The sequence below is a fragment of the Oryctolagus cuniculus genome, chromosome 2 (assembly GCF_964237555.1).
Source record: "Oryctolagus cuniculus chromosome 2, mOryCun1.1, whole genome shotgun sequence".
In the NCBI taxonomy this organism is placed as follows: domain Eukaryota; kingdom Metazoa; phylum Chordata; class Mammalia; order Lagomorpha; family Leporidae; genus Oryctolagus; species Oryctolagus cuniculus.
The window spans coordinates 8,649,453-8,669,433 of NC_091433.1; the positions used below are offsets into that span (position 1 = coordinate 8,649,453).

The 19,981-nt window shown below is 42.2% G+C and overlaps 1 protein-coding gene and 1 long non-coding RNA gene across 4 annotated transcripts in view; one reads left to right on the top strand and one right to left on the bottom strand.

The window, feature by feature from the left end:
- Positions 1-10,586, bottom strand: part of BOD1L1 (biorientation of chromosomes in cell division 1 like 1) — a 61,111-nt gene extending 50,525 nt beyond the window's left edge. For both annotated transcript variants that reach the window (XM_051830063.2, XM_051830055.2), the window contains exons 1-2: positions 10,218-10,586; positions 3,166-3,290 (exon numbers count right to left, since the gene is read on the bottom strand). In XM_051830063.2, coding sequence (XP_051686023.1) covers positions 3,166-3,290; positions 10,218-10,454 — 362 coding nt within the window. In that variant the 5' untranslated portion in view covers positions 10,455-10,586. The remainder of the gene's footprint in view (positions 1-3,165; positions 3,291-10,217) is intronic.
- Positions 10,587-10,788: 202 nt separating this feature from the next.
- Positions 10,789-19,981, top strand: part of LOC138848774 (uncharacterized) — a 132,312-nt gene continuing 123,119 nt past the window's right edge. For both annotated transcript variants that reach the window (XR_011386839.1, XR_011386838.1), the window contains exons 1-3: positions 10,789-10,912; positions 11,413-11,464; positions 12,991-13,060. This is a non-coding gene — a long non-coding RNA (uncharacterized lncRNA). The remainder of the gene's footprint in view (positions 10,913-11,412; positions 11,465-12,990; positions 13,061-19,981) is intronic.

Sequence of the window (19,981 nt, forward strand, 5' to 3'; positions counted from 1 at the left end):
GAAGAGAGGCAGACACAGAGAATTTTTTGTATTTACAAGAAGACAGGCACTAGTATACCCTGTGAATTACAGGAAAAGAGAGAAATAAGGCATGATTGGATATGTGTAAGATAATTTGGGAATGCATCACAGAGGAAGAGACATTTGAACTGTGTCTTGATTCCCGTAGAAAAGAGAGGGAAGAAAGGTGCCCATTTCACGTATGAGAGACAGAGCAGTGAGGAGGCCATCAATCCGTGCAAAGTGCTTTTGCAGAACAGCAGGAGTCCAAGCAAAATAGAAGAAAATTTACTTTAGAACAATCCACTTTCTGCCTAGGAAAAGACTGGAGGAGTCGAAGTACTCAACAGTGCTGGAAGATGGAGTGTTCGTCATTTTCATCCTCCAGGCCTCAGTGTCTCTCCAGAGCATGCATGAGAAGCCCCTTCCTTTACACATTACAAATGCTATTTTTAAGTGTCGTTCTGTCTAGAGTAGAGGATGGATTAGAGTTTTATTTCCTAAGGCACCTTGCCACCTTAAGATATTATAATTCCACTTATGTGGGACATAGAGAAAAATGAGCCAACACAGCATAAAGTAGGTTACCTGCTTTTCAAAGTTCTAAGATTAAAAAGAAAAGCAAATCGTACAACCACTCTTATCTTATCACAGAGGTGTCCTTTAAATGTAATAGGTAAAAAGGAATAAGGAGAAGCAATGTTAAAAATGTTTTTTAAGGTATAAGTACAAAGTTATAAAAGAAAAAAATACCCCTCCCCGAATGTCTTGTTTCAGGTTTTTTCTGATTGCCCATGTCCCTTACTCAAATGTCCTGTAAACAAAGAAAATACTGCTCTTTAGTCCTCTCTCACATGGTGGTCAGCTCTGACCTTAAATAAAATGGAGTCCAGCCCTAATGATCATATGGCTCTTAGTGGCCTCAGTGACTTACGGAAGGGCCATAGATTTCTCACCAGAGTGGAGGGAAGCCATAGTTCTAGGCTCCAGTGCAAAGCCAAAATGTCATCAGCTGACATTTCCTTGTTATTTACTTACGTTTCTTTCAAATTCTATTAAGATCATTATTCAAAACTATAAAGAATTTTCAGATTCTGTTGTACAAATGAATGCCCAAATAGAATAAAATTCTCCTTTCTGCTGAGTCAGATTAATTACTAAATTGAATAATCTGACATTGCTGATACTAGATCACTTTTGTCCTATAAAAATGGCAATTGCAACTAGATCAACCTGAATCAATTGAGTATATCTCAGAATATTTGTATGAAAAACTTCTAAATTATAATCACTGTATCCATCTCTATGCCATCAGTTTGAATACAACTAAAGCAATCTCTTTAAGGAAACTTTATATTGTTACTATCAGCATCACAAAACTTTAATAATGGAACTTAAAAAAAAAGTTCATTTAAAAATAAATAGTATAACTGGAAGAAAATTTAGAGATGTCCTAGAAAGAGGACTACCTAAATTATCCAGCTGTTTTCCTTCTTAAAATGTCTCTAAAGGAAAGGATTTCTTATTACTTACAGAAACAGTGCTCCTGTATGTAATCATTGACATAGTCACAAAGACCCCTTCCCATTCATCAAACATGATTTTGCAACAATGTCTGATACTAGTATAAGTATTTTAAGTGCTTGATTTCCACACGTGCAATACCGAGTTTAGTTGCCTTAAGTAAAGTAATAAAGAAGGCTTCCTCACCTTATGGACTTCCTATGTTCAAGAGTAAATGTAAATTCCAGAAAGTATGCCTTCTATTTGAGACCCTTAATGTATGCAGAAAATGAGTGCAAGATTCCCTAAAATGTGCTTTTAACATAATGTAAATCATTTGTTGGAAAGGGAGGAGGTATGTAAACTGCTGAAAGAAAGCATTTTGTACATAATCAGTAGGGCTCTGTACAAATGTGTATGTGTGTGGGGGGTGTAGTGCTCTCAGTGAGCTTGCTTCAGCCTTCCCTCCCTCCCAATTCCTGTTCCACTCTGGTCACTGTTCGCCTGATTACTTCGTGGAAACAAGTAACTCTCCAGGACTGTCAACCAATAGGCCTCTTCTGTCTCTTCTTTTTCTGAAAACAGCAATGACTTTTTCCCAGCAGGTATCATTACGCAGTCCTCTAATGGCATCTTTTGATCTCACCTGGACTCTTTTACAGGTTCCTCACATATCCTTTAAAACGCAGACAACAAAGTTATTATTGATTTCTCTTTTCTCTTATTCACCAAGTTCATGGTTTCCAGTATTACCTGTGGCTAAATGGATCTGTGTTTTTGTCAGAGTATGAATTTTAATTTGGGTTTCCTGTGGCTTGGAACTATCACACTAGATCCGCTCATAAGATCCTAGAGGACAAGATGGAATTAAGAGGTGGCAGGTATAAAATATAGGTTTAGCTATTTAAAAGCCTCATTTTGTTCTCAAAGATGTGCTTGAATATAAATATTTTTCAAAGCAGGAATACTGGGTGCTCTTTAATTAACTTAGTTACCCTTTCTGAATAGTGAAGCAGGAATAGAAAGTCTTTTTGTCTTGGCAAATATTTATATTCAAGAACAAGTATAAGTTACAAATTAGGGACTGGGGTGGGGTAAATACAAGTTTCTTTAGGCCTCTAAATATTCCAGGTCTTCTCATTCTCTTTATCTTATTTCACTCATAATGACTATGACAGATCTTTTTACATTATCACTAACAGAATTAAAAGGCACAATAAAATGAATAAAAAAAAGAGGGGGAGTGCATTAGAAGGTATGGCCTCTAATCAAGGGTTTTTAATGTCTTTCTTTACAGAATAAGAAAATAAAGCCTGCACTTTTAGGGTCAAGAATATAGCTGTAAATGTGATCGTGTAAGATATTATGGCATTTACCATGTATTAATACCATATCTAGATTTGTTATTGTGAAAATCACATTATTTCCTTCCTTCAAATATTTTCAGAGGTCTATAGAAAAAAATGTTATTAAATTTCATAAGGGAAACGCAAAGTAATATAGCCACAAACCAAAATTATACTGCAGCACATGAAGTAGCTACACCAAAACTTCTAAAACTGTCAGCATTAAGTCAATTAACTTTAGATAATGTCTCTTCTTTCAGGCAAAGTGGGTGGGACATTTTCAAACCTGTCTAGGAATTCTAACTCTGAGACTTACTTCAGGACTTGTTGTCTAATATTGTTTCTTAGTTGATTCTTATTGAGATGGGGACTCCAGGTATGAGTTGCCAAGTGGTTTGCAACAAAGTTGTCGACACGCTGTCTCAGATTCTGATAGGCTGGCTAGAAAGAACAAACAAACATTGATATTAAGAATCTCCAGTGTTACACAACATGGACAGTCTCAAGGATTTGAGTATCTTTAACAGTGTTAATATTGTTTATGCTATCAATGTGGCAACAAAGAAACACAGTTTAGGCAATCCTGTTTGTAACTTAATCTCATTGGAATGTACTGCATATTTTGTCCGAAACAAGATGTTTCAAAGGAATACAAAGGACTATAACATAAGAAACAAACAAATGTTATTGTTACCCGATTTGGAGCAACAAAAGGGAGAGGAGCTGAGGAAGTAAGCCTTCATTGTCAGTGTGGCATCTGAGCTGGAAAAATCTGACTGGAAGTTTAACAATGTAGTGGAGAATGGGAACAAGCCTCCCCCCACCCCTTGCAGATACAGCCAATAATATAAACAAAGACCAAGGGGATAAGAACATGCAGGGTCAGGAGCATTTGGGAACTCCTCAAACTGGCAGTTCAATTTGGTTGGAGAAGAGAACACAAAAAGGCAAAGAAATGAAATTGGAGACCTAGGAGACCTAGGGCCAGGTGCTGGAAAGCTTCCGACACTGACAAGCTGCAGGAAATTATGGGGTAGAGAATGGGAACCTATTGCACACATGAGCAGAGGGATAGGGTAACTAAGCTTTCTGAATTTATCCTCCCACAGTGAAAAAGGAATGTACGCAGGAAAGTACACAATAACCAGAGTGATGAAAGTCTGCATTGGGCAGGCAGAAATAGGCTGAAAGGCATGGACCCCAGGGAAAGTGACACTCATTTGAACCAGGCATTAAACCTGCTGTAAGGCAATGGTTCTCAACCAGGAATGATTTCATCCCTACCTCCCAGAGGACATTTGGCAATGTCTGGAGACATTTGGGTTGTTATAATTGAGAGAACTGCTACTGGAATCTAGTGGGTAGAGGGCAGGGATGCTGCTGAACATCTCCTCCCCAACTCAGCAAAGAACTGAGGTTGAGAACCCTTGATACGTGGGGTTCAGGACACATAGTTTGTCATTTCTACTTAAAAGTCATTACTTAGAAGGAATGTGTAACCACTCACCCTGGGGACTACACTCTGTTCCTAGAGATCCTCCACCACCACTCATGTTCTGTTTGTCTTCCACGTGGCTTCTAATGTATGTGAATTTGGGTGTCCCCGAATGACTTGAAGCAAAATGGTACAGCCTCACCTTCTGCCATCTGTCCCTTTGAGCTTCAAATTTTATACTCTTGCAACAAATTCTCATGCAGCTACCATTTCCTCTACTTGTCCATCTGTTAAACTTCTCAGCTTCAGAATTCTCTCTGTGAAGTAATCCTGAAACACACTGTATGCTTCTGAACCTTTCTTCCATGTTCCTATTGTCACCATAATACTACCATTTGAGCATTCTCACACTGCACTGTATTTGTGAGAGAGGGATATTTATTTCTCTACTGAAGTGTAATCTTTGTTTTCACACAGCCTAGCACATGGTCTGGCAGATAACTAGGTAACTATATCCAACATAGAATGACAAAGGTTTTATCATTATGAGATGGACTTTCATCAATTTGCAGACTTTGTTGATACCTATTTTATATCCCATAAAAAAGTTTCCTGATCATTTCTCATGTTCCTTCCCATTTATCACAATCAATGTGAATTAGAACAAATTCTTCCTCCCCAGTGATTCTAAAGCATAATTCTTCTTTCTGGTATTTTCCAATCTAATAAACACTAGGCTCAAACATCACAATGCAATCAACATCCTAGTCTGCCCATAACAAGTTTATATTTGAACTACCCAACAGGCAATTTTTCTTCTTTCCAAGTTTTCCTTTCAGTAACAAGTCCACTGACTAGAAAAATAGTCATGGAGCATTCACTAAGACATATTCTAGGAAAAATACATACAAACCTTCTTCCTTTTCCAGTGCTTTTGTCTGAAGCCTTGGAGCCATCCTTGACTCTTCCCTTTCTCTTCTATCCCACATCCAAACCACTAGCAAATTCTGTCAGCACTAGTATCACAATTCATCTGGAATCTGACTAGTTCCCATGACCTTTACTGCTTCCACACTAATCCAAGATATTCTCATCTTCAGTCAAGATTTTAGTAACTGACCTCCCTGCTTCTATCTTTGCCTATCTGAAGTCTACTTTCCAACAGAGTAGTCAGAGTAAATATTCTAAAATTAGGGTAACTGCATAATTTATTATCCAAAGCAGATCACCACTAAGCAAGAAAGGGGACACTATTAATAACTGCCCCTGGTAAACCTATCTAAAATGGAAGTCAGATCATGTCTGTCTTTTGCTCAAGACCTGTCAAGTTTGCTCAGTTCCAGTAAAAGCCAAAATCTATGGTATTGAGGCCTACCAGATCTGTGAAGGGAAGAAAGGCATTCCTATCTCATCTTCCATCACTCTCGTCTTCTGTATTCCTGTACTCACTACGCTCTGAACTTGGAGAGAACTGGCTACTCCATTCTTTCAGGGATGACTCAGAATCATTCTGCTGAAGCATTCCCTCAACAACTTACTCAAAACAAAATTCTAGGCCTTTCTACTCCACACCTTGCTGTTTTTTTCCCCATAGAACTCATCACACTTTATTTCTGCTTTCCTCTGCAAAGACGTAAGCTCCGTAGTACTGTGGCACTTAAGATGGTGCCTGCCTAGTACATAAGATTTGTTTGATGAAAACTTTTGGATGAATAAACTAACCACAAGCCATGTCTAACTGAGAAAGTATCCAAACACTGGGCTTTCTCACTTGGGGAGAAGGGAGTCACACTTACTTGGCAGGTACGCTCCCTGCCTGAGACAGAATGATGGGGCCTCTGGATCTTCCCTCCTCAATCTCTAGCTGCCAATCTGCACAGTGAAGCAAGAATTTTTTTTTTTTAAGACCTATTTATTGGGGTTGGCACTGTGGTGCAGTTGGTTAAAGCCCTGGCCTGAAGTTCCAGCATTTCATATGGGTGCTGGTTCAAGTCCTGGCAGCTCCTCTTCTGATCCAGCTGTCTGCTGTGGCCTGGGAAAGCAGTGATAGATTGCCTAGGTCCTTGGGCCCCTGCACCTATGTGGGAGACCTGGAAAAACTCCTGGCTCCTAGCTTCAGATTAGTGCAGCTCCGGCTATTGGCGGCCATCTGGGGAGTGAACCAGTGGATGACTTCTCTCTCTGTCTCTACCTCCCTTTGTAACTCTTTCAAATGAAAAAAATAAATCTCAAAAAAAAAATAAATAAATAAAAAACAAAGAATCCCCAATGACTTCAGGACAACTGAGGAGGCAGGGGTTGGTCTTTTGCAGTAACAGTAGACTCTGGTACTTCTCATTCTGATTTAAGCACACTGGGCTAGAGAACAGCCGGCAGGTATCAAATGTCCTGATTCTTAGATATGTATGTGACTAATATCATCCAGTTACTGCTACAACTCCATATGCTATAGGAGAGACTTTTTAACAGAAGGCAGATCAGAAGAGTCTTTGAGGTCCAGTGGTCAAAAGCACTACCCTATGAGAGGCAGAAGAGACTCAAGGATTCCATTAATGTGTTGCTCCTTTGCATGATCTTATCTCTATCTTGGCCCATTCATAACACTGACATGAATATTAAGCTCAGATGAAGAAAACTTCTGCTTTTGTATTTTTTTTGGAGACTGTCAAACTTATTTTTCTAAAATAGGAAAAAGGTGTATAAAAACAAGTATTTTAAATTGAATTAAACCACCTAATTTCTACATAAGAGAGAAGAAATAAAAGAAGGGGACAGAGGAGGGAGGTAGTCTTGAGCCAAAAGAAGCAGAGTACAGAGAGGCAAATGGAAGTGGGATTTTGAGATCATGGGAACATTTAAGTGAGCAGCTGATAATTCAGGGATGAACTTTGGTCACAGCTGCCTTGGGAGAAGGTGCCATTTAAGTTCTACTATTCTCTATCTTCAAACATTAAAACAGGGATTCTTGGGGCCAGCGTTGTGGCACAGCAAGCTAGGCCACTGCTTGTGATGCTGATATCCTACGTGAGAGCCAGTTCCATTGGTTGCTCCACTTCTGATCCAGGCCCCTGCTAATGTGCCTGGGAAATCAGAGAATAATGGTCTAAGTACGTAGGCCCCTGCCACTCACAATGGGAGACCTGGATGGAGTTTCTGGCTCCTGGCTTTGGTCTGGTCCAGCTCCGACTGTTGTGGCCATTTGGGGAGTGAACCAGTGGATGGAAAATCTCAGTCTCTCTTCTCTGTCACTCTTTCAAATAAATTAACAATAAATCTTAAAAAAAAAAAGTGGGGTGTCTTATTCTGTGATCCCTGAACTTCCCCAAACTATATATATTAAGTTGAACCACATGAAACTGCTTATAGTCAAACTTTTTGAATTTTAAAAAGAGCATTTTAATATATACACATGCATTTTTCTTCATAGAAGTTCTTGGATTTCACTAGATTGTCAAAGTAACTGCCCCCCCCAGAAAAGTCTTATTTAATTAAGACAATTTAAAGAATTTATTTGAATGAGAGAGAGAGAGAGAGAGAGATCAACCTTCCATGTATTTGTTCACTACCCAAATGCCTGCAACAGCCAGGCTTGGGCCAGGCTGAAGCCAGGAGTCTTGAACTCAATCTATGTCTTCCATGTGGGTGGTAGGGACCCAACTACATGAGGTATATCACCTACTGCCTCCCAGGGTATGCATTAGCAGGAAGCTGGAATCAGAAGTAAGGCTGATATTCAAATCCAGGCACTTTGGTATTGGATGTAGCCATTCCAAGTGGACTCTTAACTGCTCTGTCAAATTCCCACCCCACAAGAAATGTTTTAATACTCAATTCTGAAAGGACTTGAGGAATATTAGACATACAACAATATTTAGTAGAGATGGGATGAAGGAAAATTTTTGAGTCTCAGATATTACGCCAACCCTCTAGCCCCCATCAATCAGTATTTTACCTTTTTTTGGTGATTATTCTCTCTCTCTCTCTCTTTTTAAAGATTTACTTATTTTATTTGAAAGAGAGTTACAGAGAGGCAGAGAGAGAAGTCTTCCATCCACTGGTTCACTGCCAAATGGCCGTGACGGCCAGAGCTGGTCTGATCTGAGGCCAGGAGTCAGGAGCTTCTTACAGGTCTCTTACACAGGTGCAGGGGCACAAGGACTTAGGGTATCTCCTGCTGCTTCTCCAGGCCATAGCAGAGAGCAGGATTGGAAGTGGAGCAGCCGGGACTCGAACCAGTGCCCATATGGGATGCCAGCACTGCACGCAGCAGCCTTACCTGCTACGCCTCAGCGCCAGGCCACATGTTTTATATTTTTGTATTCATAATGAGAACAGCAAAGTGAAAGTGAAATTTCTACTTATTAGATGCAAATAATCAGCTTTGAGTAACATTTACCTGACCATGTCTAATGTTTTCCCATTAAAAAACAACTGAAAACAGGTAATGAACACTATTTTTTTAAAATAAAGGTGGCTATGCATATCCCCTAAAAATTCCCTATATAAGAAAACTACAGAAAACAGGTCTTCAAAAGGTTCATAGAAAATGTGTATTATGAAAAAGCTATGCATGGATTTGAACATGTTTAGCACCAAAATAAACTTGTAATTCCATTGCTTCATAAACTTCTGGCAGTACCCTTGTTCTTCCTACATAGATGAACACTCCCAAATGACTGAACTCTCTGTGGTGCGAAACCCCAAGGCCCTGAGAAAGCACCTTTCCACTAGTGGACCCGTACCTACTGGCGTTCTTATAAGAGAAGACGTCCCCAAAGTTTCAGTAGAGTTTTTCCAGAGGAGATGGTGGGACTGTGTGTTCACCTTAAAGCCCAGGAAGACTCTGCTTTCTCAAAGAAGCAAGCCTTCTAAGAGGAGCCGAACACCCTAGCAGGAAGCCCTGGTCCTCACGCTATCAAAACCCCAATCTGATGGACCTAAGCAGGTCGAAAAGCAAAACAAAACCTACATCCCCTCTCCCGGATCGACGGCTTGCCCAACGTTCCCCTGCTGTGCGCTTCCAGAACTCCTGCCCGCACTAGTTTGCCATCCCAGCTGCCTGACCGCTCCTTCCTGGTGTGCACTGCTCATCCCTTGCCAAATCAGCTACGTCCACCTGTTCAGGCTGATGCCTCTGACGTCCCATACAAAGCCGTCCCTTCTCCTCTCCTGCCCCTCTTTTTGGACAGGGAATGCCTCTGCTGTCCTTTCCCCTCTCCATTAACTGCCCAGAGCTCGCTCTTCTTTCCCCTCCTTTCCCACTGAGTGGCTCAGTTCTCGGCCTAAGGCAGCTACATCAGGCAGTCGCTACTAGGAACCAAAGTCCCCATCTCCGGACCCAACTTTTTAACGGCCAGGTTTGTGTCTTCATCTTCGAGCCCTCGCCGCCCGATGTCCAGCAAAACCCACTGCAAATCACTTGTTTCAGTGCTCACTTAAAGGTCTCTCCGAACAAAGACCTGGCACCCGGAGAACTCCAGGAGAGAAGGGAAAAAGAACTTGGATACAAAGTAACAAAACCATCCGCGATGACAATGAATCCGAAACTGCACACTGCTAACATCAGTGTTTCCAAACAAGTCTCCCGAAAGAACAATGACTTAGTCTTGCTCACTGCACTCGTGCAGCTCCAGCGCCCAAGCGGTGCCCGGCACCCAGCACGCACCTAACAGACCGCAGCAGGTTAAATCAGCGCAAGGGCAGGCGAATGAATGAACACGCCGCGCGCGCTCTGCACCGTGCGTGGCACAGAGCTGCAGCCCAGAGGGCGCGGCTGCAGAAGGAACTGGGCGAGGGGCGCTCTCCCGGGCCCCGGCACTGGCCAAGTCCAGGCGCCGCCGGCCCGCCGACGGAGGCGGGACGCTGTCCAAGACGGCGGCCCTCGGGGTCCTCCCGCTCCCCACAGCCTCCCAGCCCCCGCGCGCGCCCCGAACCTTGGTGTCCACGTCGGCCAGGCAGTCCCTGCGGAACTGGTCGAAGAGACCCTGGCTCTTGAGGTGATTAACGATCATCGCCACGAGCTGAGGGTCTCCGGCTCCGGCACTCGCGCCACCCGCCCCGCCCGTGCCGGGGCCAGTCCCCGGGCCCGGCGGCGGCGGCGGCGGCTGCGGCTGAGGCGGGGGAGGCGGCGGCGCCGGCGGCGGCGGCTGGGGCTGCGGGTTGGTAGCCATAGCGGCCTGGGCCGGGGAACGCGAGGGCCCGAGCAGGCGGGAGCTCCGGGGAGGCGGCGGCGGCGGCTGCCCTAGTCCCGCCGCCTGAAGGAAGCCAACTGGATGTTGTTATGGAACCAGCGGATCCAGACCAACCCCGGAAGTGAAAGGGAACCGGGGGAAGGGAGGAAAAGGCGGTGACACTAGCAGCGAGAGTCCGCGGACGGGGGCCGCGAGGGGCCAAATGCTGCCGCCGCCGGGTGCGGGCGCCCTCTTTAGGCCGGGCAGCGCCGGAAGCGGCGGCTTCGGGAAGGCCGAGGGGCCGCCGGCTGCCGGGTCCGGACCAGGAAGGGACCCCGGCTCGGACTCCGAGGCGGTGTGTGGCATGGGAAGGTGTTCGACCAGACACCCAGGGGCCCGCGAGGCGCGGCGTGCAGGCCTGAAGCTCTAGAGACCGGTAGACATTCACTGTGCGAAGCGTGCGTGGAAGTACTTAACTCTTCCAACCCAGTACCCTTCCCAAAGGGTAGCCCTGGGATTCCCATCCCCCGTACGCTGGCTTTCCCCTTAGCGTCGCGGGTGAGGATCCGGGTGTGCCTGTGACTAGACCCGGATTCCTCCAACCCCTTTTGCCGAAGACAAATACACAGGGTTTTAGTGTCGAGGGCGGCGGTGTTGGTTACCATGGTAACGACAGGTGCCAGGTGTGGCGTTCTTGTCCGTGGAAAAACATTAGGTCTGACTCCAGTTTCAATTCAGGGAACTGAGACAGAAAGATTTAAGTTGCCTGATTTTTAAAGGCCAATCAAGGCAGTGTAACTGTTAACAAATTTTCAAAAATTTTTAAATGAAATGCAGATTTTTATTGGAAAATGCAATCAATCAGTGAAATGGGTTGCTGCTTTTAAATTCATAAATAAAGATGAAATGTCTTCGAAGAATTAAACACCGATTCTGTTCCTTGGTCTAATTTTCATAGATGCATGCTTTGAGAAACCTTGTTCATACGTCCTGTACTGCACCTGGCAATGGTGAGGTTTTTCGTTGAATTCATGATCTCAAAAAATTTTGATGATCTATGACTTTACTGTTCTTTTTAGGGTGGGAAACCTTTTTTCTGCAAGGGCCGTTTGGATATTTATAATATTCGCAAATCAGACAAAATTACCAACTTAAACATAAGCCTGCTAGATGGACACTATGGACTTTGTAGTCCCTCTTGTGGTGTCGTGGGCCTTATTCATCTCCAGGACCAGATGTTCCCTGCCCCATACTGTTAGTTCTCCAATTTTATTCACAGGAGAGAATTGAAAACCACCTGGGTTGCCAAAGGATTTGTTTACCTAGTTGTTTTTTTTCTTTCATTGTTTTCAGTTTCTGAGAAATGTACAAAATAGGCTTTCGTTTTGGTTAAGAAAGATGCTTTTTGTTATTGGGTGGTTAAATTATGTTTTTGTTAATACTTTGTGGCTGCAGATTTAGTTTATTTATGGTGAAGATGTCAAATATGGAAAAATCTTTATCGTATAGCTTAATAAATTTCCTTTTAAATTGGCCATACCATGCTTTCTTTCCACCAGTTTGCCTTCATCGTTTTAATTGAAATTAAGTGTCATGTGTTTTGAGGATAATGAAGTTTGCAGAGAAAAAGTCATAGATGAATTGTAAAAGACATTACTAAAAGCAGTCAAGAATAAAATCATGTAAAATATAGCTGTTTTATGCATTTTCTATCAAAATTATTTTTGACAACAAGATTCCAACATGTTTCCTTTTACTTAATTACCAAAAATGCACTACAGTGTGTTGCTATATTTATGTTAAGTGTATGAGAAAAGGCATAGCATTTATTCTTTATATATGGATGTATTTATCAAATTTTTATTCAGTTTTTTTGGTAGTAAATAAGAATCATCTATATGATTCTTATACATAACCGCAAATTTAATTGAACAGTGATCAAATTTTTAAAAATTAATGAGGCAATGTGGTGTTTGCTGCTGAAAAGAATTTGTTCAGTGGCTAATAATTTTTGTGAAAAGTATATAGACATTTTAAAATATTTTCTAAAATGTAGTAAGGGTATATACTTTAAATGTACAATTTGTTTTCTGAAATGTATCACTCTTACTGAATAACACAACAGTGAATCTAAAAGAAAGGGCATGATATGTATCCATCAGCTCAAGTTACATTAGTTACACACATTATGCTGGATACAATGTAACTTGAATTTTGTAGCCTTCAAGAACAATGAAGATACATTGAAAAGAATCCAGGTCACTGATGTGTGCTGCTTTAGCTGTTCAAAGGAGCTTTGTTTCCATTGGAAGACAAGTCCTAGGGATGATTGCTGCAAATACCTAGGGAGAAAAAACCCAGACATTTATAAAAGCTATTTTAAGCAATGCAAATTTCTTTGCTTTATTCTCTCCTCCTGATTTTCTCTCTAGAGAGTAATACTATTTTTGACAATGGTTAGGACATAGAAGAGGTGAGGTCTTTCCCCCCAAATTGTCACTACCCCTTACCCCGCTGTATGTATGTCTGAATTCAGGACATGCCATGAAGGTCAACTGCTTTCTCCTTGAACGTGATTGAGTCTCATCTTGCTCACCAAGTCTACGGTAAGATGATGGTTAGAGAAACTTTACTCTTCGGGAGTGAGGAGAGCAATGATGGGTTAGTGTGTGGCATTCATTCCTGGTAGCCTTTGGTATCCCTGGGCATCAGATTCCTGCCAGTGGTTGGATTCTGGGATTTCCTCTCTTTCCCACAGTCCAGCCTGGGCAGTCCTCCAAACCCTGCTTCTTGGTGTTTATACAGTGAAAAGTCAGACCCCAGTGACCTTAGCCTGGGGAGGCCATCTAATTATTGGGTAGTTGTTTGCATCCTTTGCTTTGTATCCCCATAGCATCCTCCACCTGCATAGGTTTTTCATAAGCAAAAGGCTGATGCCTGTCATTTCTTAAATAATTATCAACATAAAAAGAGTCCAGTAGAATCTTTGAAAGTCTTTTTCTTCTTTCTTTTCTTTTCTTTTTTTCCCAGTGATAACAGAGAGAGCTGAAAGCATCACTAGTGTTTTCCATAAGAAGAGAGGGAGAGGACATTATGTGCTATTTGCCTTATCAAAGCAAACTTCATTGTTGCAACTATTTTTCTATTTCTGTTGTGATGTAAAACAACCTATGAAGATAAAAATGGTGATTGGGAAAATTACACAATGTTAATATGAGAAGCAGGACTGATTTTTCTCCTGCAAGAACTTCAAAGAATTGCCACTTTCTCTGGGGTCAGGACAAAGAAGTGTAGGGGATGGTAAAATGAGGGAGAAAGGCAATTGGGGACATTCGTCTGTGAGTGCCTGAGAGTAGGGGTATATTGAAAGTGGCGCTTAGTTTGTTAAACTAAGGAGATGCGGAATTCAAAAAGGGGACTTAGTCTTAGCTGTTGAGAGGAAGGAAGATGAGTTTGGAAGCCTGTATTTGAGAATATCTGCCTTTCACCGGATAACAAATTGCTTTTCTGATCAATAGAGATAATACCTAATTTTCAAGTTTTTGGGAGGAATATGCCAGGTCATGTAAATTATAATTATTTATAATGTGTTGCCTAGATGAAATCAATTAAGAATTGGGGGGGAGGGGCCGGCACCATGGCTCACTTGGTTAATCTTCTGCCTGCAGCGCCAGCATCCCATATGGGCCCCAGGTTCTAGTCTTGGTTCCTCCTCTTCCAGTCCAGCTCTCTGCTGTGGCCTGGGAGGGCAGTGGAGGATGGCCCAAGTGCTTAGGCCCCTGCACCCGCATGGGAGACCAGGAGGAAGCACCTGGCTCCTGGCTTTGGATTGGTGTGGCTTCGGATCGGTGTAGCTCTGGCCATGGTGGCCATTTTGGGGGTGAACCAATGGGAGGAAGACCTTTCTCTGTCTCTCTCTCTCTCACTATCTAACTGTATCTGCCAAATTAAAAAAAAAAAAAGAATGGGGGGGGCACAGTCATTTGACACAGTGGTCAAGACACTGCTTAGGACATCCACATCCCGTGCTAGAGTGCATGTGTTTGTCCTGGTTCTGCTTCCTGGTTCCAGCTTCCTGCTGATGCACACCATGGGAAGCAGCAGGTGATGGCTCAAATAGTTGGGTTCCTGCCACCCACATGGGACATGTGGATTGAATTCTGGGCTCCTGGCTTTAGCCTGGTCCAGTCTTGGCTGTGGCAAGCATATGAGGATTGAACCACTGGATGGAACATCTTTCGCTGCCTGTCTGTCCATTGCTTGCTCTCTCTCTCTGCCTTCAAATAAATGAAAATAAGTAAAAATTAAAAAAAAATTAAAATGAAAAAGAATGAAAAAAATCAAAAAGAATGAGTGGAATTTGGACAAGGAGGGAAAAGCAGCTTTCTATGGTAAGGGAAGAACAGAATTCAGTAAAAGGGTCAGAGTTTGCATTTGTTACAGTTTCTAGTCATGCTGTGAAGGAGAATATAATCAGGATTTCTCGTGTGTGTTATGTATGTACAGTGTGTTTAATAAATGATCATTTAATGTATTTTATTTCTGTTAGCAATATTTTGTGATATATCCTATTAATTAATTTTAAATTGTTCATTAATACTCTTGCAGAATTGCTACTTTGCACAGAAATTGTCCCTCGGTTTGGCAGAGGTGACTGATATGCTGAGATTGTGTTCCAAATACGAATTTTTTCTTCAGTGTTTGCAGAACCCTGATGGCCATTTATAATTCCCTTAAGAGATTGTGTCTTATAATATTTGTATTCTATGCTCTTAGTTTGAGTTTTTTTTTTTTTTTAATATGAGGATATTCCTTTCATGCAAGTAACCTTACATTTTTTGTATGTCTTGGCTGTCAAGATTTGCACTCTCAATAGTGACAGCTATCAGATATACCAAAATAAGATTTATTAGGAGGTTAGGTAACCAGTGTTTGTGTTACTGAGCTCTGGCTATTTTGGAAATTGGGATGGCAGTATTACAGATGGCACGAAATAAAATATGTGCCCTTATATGCATATAAAAGATGGCAATAAACTGTATAGAGAAGAGTTGGTTTTAAAGAAAATTGTTTTTATTTTATTTTCAAAAATTTTTAAAGATTTGTTTATTTGAAGGTCACAGTTATAATGGCAAGGGCTGGTCCAGGATGAAGCTAGGAGCCAGGAGGTTCATCCCAGTCTCCCATGTGGGTACAGGGGCCCAAGTACTTGGGCTGTCTTCTGCTGATTTCTCAAGAGCATTAGCAGGGAGCTGGATTGGAAGTGGAGGGGCCAGGAATCCAACCGGCATCCATATGGGTTGCTGGTGTTGCAGGCAGCAGTTTGGCTCAGTAAGCCACAATCCTGCCCCTGTTTTTATTTTAAAAATAGCTTTAATGTTTGTGTTTCCTAAATATTCTAGATTTCACAGAGTGCCCTGAGAACTATAAGATACATTTCCAAGAATGAAATTAGCAGAATTAGAAATTGAAAGGAGATCAGTAGAAATAAAATGATGTTATCCTAAATCCAATCCAGGTCATCTAGGTAGAAATTCTGGGAGGAATGGCCAAATAGTGACAGTAACAACAACAACAAAAATGTGTACCTAAGTAAAGGTTTCATCATTTGAAGAAAGAATTTTCTCAGAGGTTAGGTGGCTGGAATGGCATCCAGAGGGATCCAGAGTACTTAGAATTGACTTTTCTCTGTGGAGAGTATGTATTTGCTAGTGATTAAAATCATTTGCTTTATTCCTCTTCTGATTCTGTGACCACTATGTAACTTTTGGCTTCCATCTAGGCTCACATTTCGATTTGCCTGTAGAAAGAAAGAGTTCTGGTCTGTAAATAGAGGAAGCTGTCTACTTGGTTATATTTTTCCCTATGAATGATTTTTTTGTGTGCATAAAGACTTTAAGAGCTTGATTAATTATGGAGCCACCTGGGGTCCAGAACCATTCTTTTTGTACTGATAATCACCTCTCATCTTGCAAATGTGAAGACTGGGCTCCATACTGTGGTCAACAAATTGGGGCTACTCTGAGTGACTACCTGGTTTATCTCAGGTAGCATCTAATATTTTGACCATATTTTTCATTCAAGTTCTGGTGATTATACTAGCAACACTAGTTTCTTGTATAAAAGGAGGAAAAGACAAGTTTATTGACATCAAGGGATAATCCGTAGATGAACACCTGATCCAGGCTTGACCAATTAGGATTTTTCCTTAGGATTTCTACAGAGAACTGCTGTCTTTCCCTGCCATGCTGTGGGCAGAAGTCTACAGTAGTCAGCAACTAGATCTTCTGTCATGTGAGCGAGCCAGTCTTCAAGAAAAAAATACCAATCGCAGAGTAAAGCAAAGATGGGAAGCAGACTGCAAATACCCTATCTGCATTCCGCAATTCCTGAGACCCAGTTAATGTTTGTCCCTACTCATCACTTGGTTGTGTGAAACAAATTCCAGAAAACATCCTGAGAGCCCTGTTTAGCATGGAATGTGCATTGTTATGGTATGAGAAATGCTTCAGTGTGAAGGGAGACTAATGAATATCAGCATTCATCAGTGTTTACCACCTCTTAAAGGACGTGAGCCTATGCTGGGTATTTCCTACCAACCACATTGGCATGCATCAAAACCTTACCTTGTTGGCCAGTGCCGTGGCTCACTAGGCTAATCCTCCACCTGCGGCGCTGGCACACCGGGTTCTAGTCCCGGTCGGGGCGCCGGATTCTGTCCCGGTTCCCCCTCTTCCAGGCCAGCTCTCTGCTGTGGCCAGGGAGTGCAGTGGAGTATGGCCCAAGTGCTTGGGCCCTGCACCCTCATGGGAGACCAGGAGAAGCACCTGACTCCTGGCTTCAGATCAGTGCAGTGCACCAGCATTGGAGGGTGAACCAATGGCAAAAGAAGACCTTTCTCTCTGTCTTTCTGTCCATTCTGCCTGCAAAACAAACAAAACAAAACAAAACAAAAAAACCTTACCATGTTGTCTTTTTTCAAGTCAAATGGGTCATTCTTCAAAAGCAAGAACTTTCATACTGAAAATATCTGATGTAAGAACAATTTCCATGGAGTTGAACCCTTTGCCTTAGAGGCAGCAGAATTAGTTAGGAAGAATATATGCTATTTGTCTTTTTGGAACTAGCTTATTTCACTAAGCCTAATGGTTTCCAGTTGCATTCACTTTGTTGCAAAAGGCCCCAAAAAACAAATATCACGTTTTCTCTGATATGTTGTAGTTAGTATAGAATACAAAAAATATGTAAGAATGGAACAGACATCTTAGGATTTGATTGTTGTTTTTAGCCCTTGTCAATATTCCTGAGGAATGATGGTCTTTCTACTTTTTACTTGTTGAATATTATAGTTAGTGGTGTATTAAGCCTATGATTATAAAGTAAATTGGGGGGCCAGCACCGTGGTTCACTTGGTTAATCCTCCACCTGCAGCGCCGGCATCCCATATGGGCACCAGATTCTGTCCCAGTTGCTCCTCTTCCAGGCCAGCTCTCTGCTGTGGCCCAGGAGTGCAATGGAGGATGGCCCAAGTGCTTAGGCCCCTGCACCCACATGGGAGACCAGGAGGAAGCACCTGGCTCCTGGCTTCGGATCAGTGCAGTGCCAGCTGTAGCGGCCATTTTGGGGGTGAACCAATGGAAGGAAGACCTTTCTCTGTCTCACTGTCTAACTCTATCTGTCAAGTAAATAAAGTAAAAAATTGAAATTATGTTTTTGCAAAAGTTAAAGAAGAGAGGGGGCTTGAGGGAGAGAGAAAGAGAAAGAGGGGAGTATGGTTATCTTAGAATTGTTGCTGAAATAAAATCTGTTCTGTTTATATTAACAAACAGAAATCTGTTTTTGTTTTGTTTTGTTTTGTTTTGACAGGCAGAATGGACAGGGAGAGAGAGAGACAGAGAGAAAGGTCTTCCTTTTCCATTGGTTCACTCTCCAATGGCCGCTGCGGCTGGCACACCTCGCTGATCTGAAGCCAGGATTCAGGTGCTTCTCCTGGTCTCCCATGGGGTGCAGGGCCCAAGGACTTGGGCCATTCTCCACTGCACTCCCTGGCCACAGCAGAGAGCTGGAGTGGAAGAGGGGCAACTGGGACAGAATCCAGTGCCCCGACTGGGACTAGAACCCGGTGTGCCAGCACCACAGGCAGAGGATTAGCCTATTGAGCCGCGGTGCTGGCCTCTGTTCTCTTTATATTAATAAAAATTTTAAAACATTATTGATATGCTATTTCTTAAAAGGAAATTGAATAAAAATCCTCATCAATAAAGTAATTGTTTTATACTGTAAATACTAAACTGACAGCTGTACTTTTCTGAGTTTCAGTAAGGAGTTTGTGTTTAAATTTTTTAAACATTTATTTGAGAGGCGGGAGATAGACAGGCAGAGCTCCCATCAGTGAGTTCACTTCCTAAATACCCGCAAGGTCTAGGCCTGGGGTAGGCTGAAGCCAGGAGCCAGGAACTCAATCTGGGTATCTAATATGGGTGACAAGGACACAGTTACTGGAGCCATCACCTGCTGCCTCCCAAGATATGCATTGGTAGGAAGCTGGAATTGAGAGATACAGCCAGGAGCTGAACCCAGGCACTCTGGTTGGAATTGTAGGCATCTTAACTGACATCCACTAGGCCAAACAGCTGCCCCATTTTTAACTGCTTTTCATCATTCTTTCTGTGGCGAGAGTAAGAGAACATCATTAAGAGGTAAGATTCGGGTAACCATGGTTGGGGAACTAATACCCATGATTCTTGTTGGTTGAACATAATTTGAATTTCTGCTATTTTAAAAGACTCTCTCTCCATGTATGTATGTATGTATATATATATATATATATATAAACATATGCATATGTATATATATATATATTTAATTCAACAGTGACTTCATTTACTAAGTCTTTTTAAGAAAATGCCAGATAATAACTTTCCAGGCTTAGGGTAAACCTTTACCATAAAAGCAAGAGGTAGGCATGGAAGAGGCAGCCCCCATGATCCAAAATATTGTACTTGAACAGACAGCTTAACAGAAAGCATGAAGATTAAGACCACAAAGTCAAACTCTATGAAGTCCTGACCCTGTTAGGATAAAGAGCGCTGCTTGGAACTTTAGTGCCATGTGGTCCCAGCCTTTTACATTTTTCTGCATGGCACACCAGCACCTGGGCCCCCCAGGTAGCAGAGACGAGAGAGATCTCAAAACTCCCAAAATCAGGCTCTCAGGCATACAGCACAACAAAAAGGGGAACTCATCCAGTCAAACTGTGACGTTATGCCAGCTGCTCTTGTCCTGTGGCTCTCCGTATAGAAAACTACACAGAAGATACAAAGGAGAGAGACCATCCCTGAGTGGAAAACAATAATCAACCAAGAGCACTCACACCAAAATAGACCTGTATTGCTATAACCAGATGAACTAGTTTGCACAAAAATCTTTCATGTCAACCTACTTTGAAAAAAAATAAGACAAAAGTTAGACTTCCACCACTGTCCTATTATGGTTGCCAAAAGTTTTTAATGTATTCTTTTCCTTCT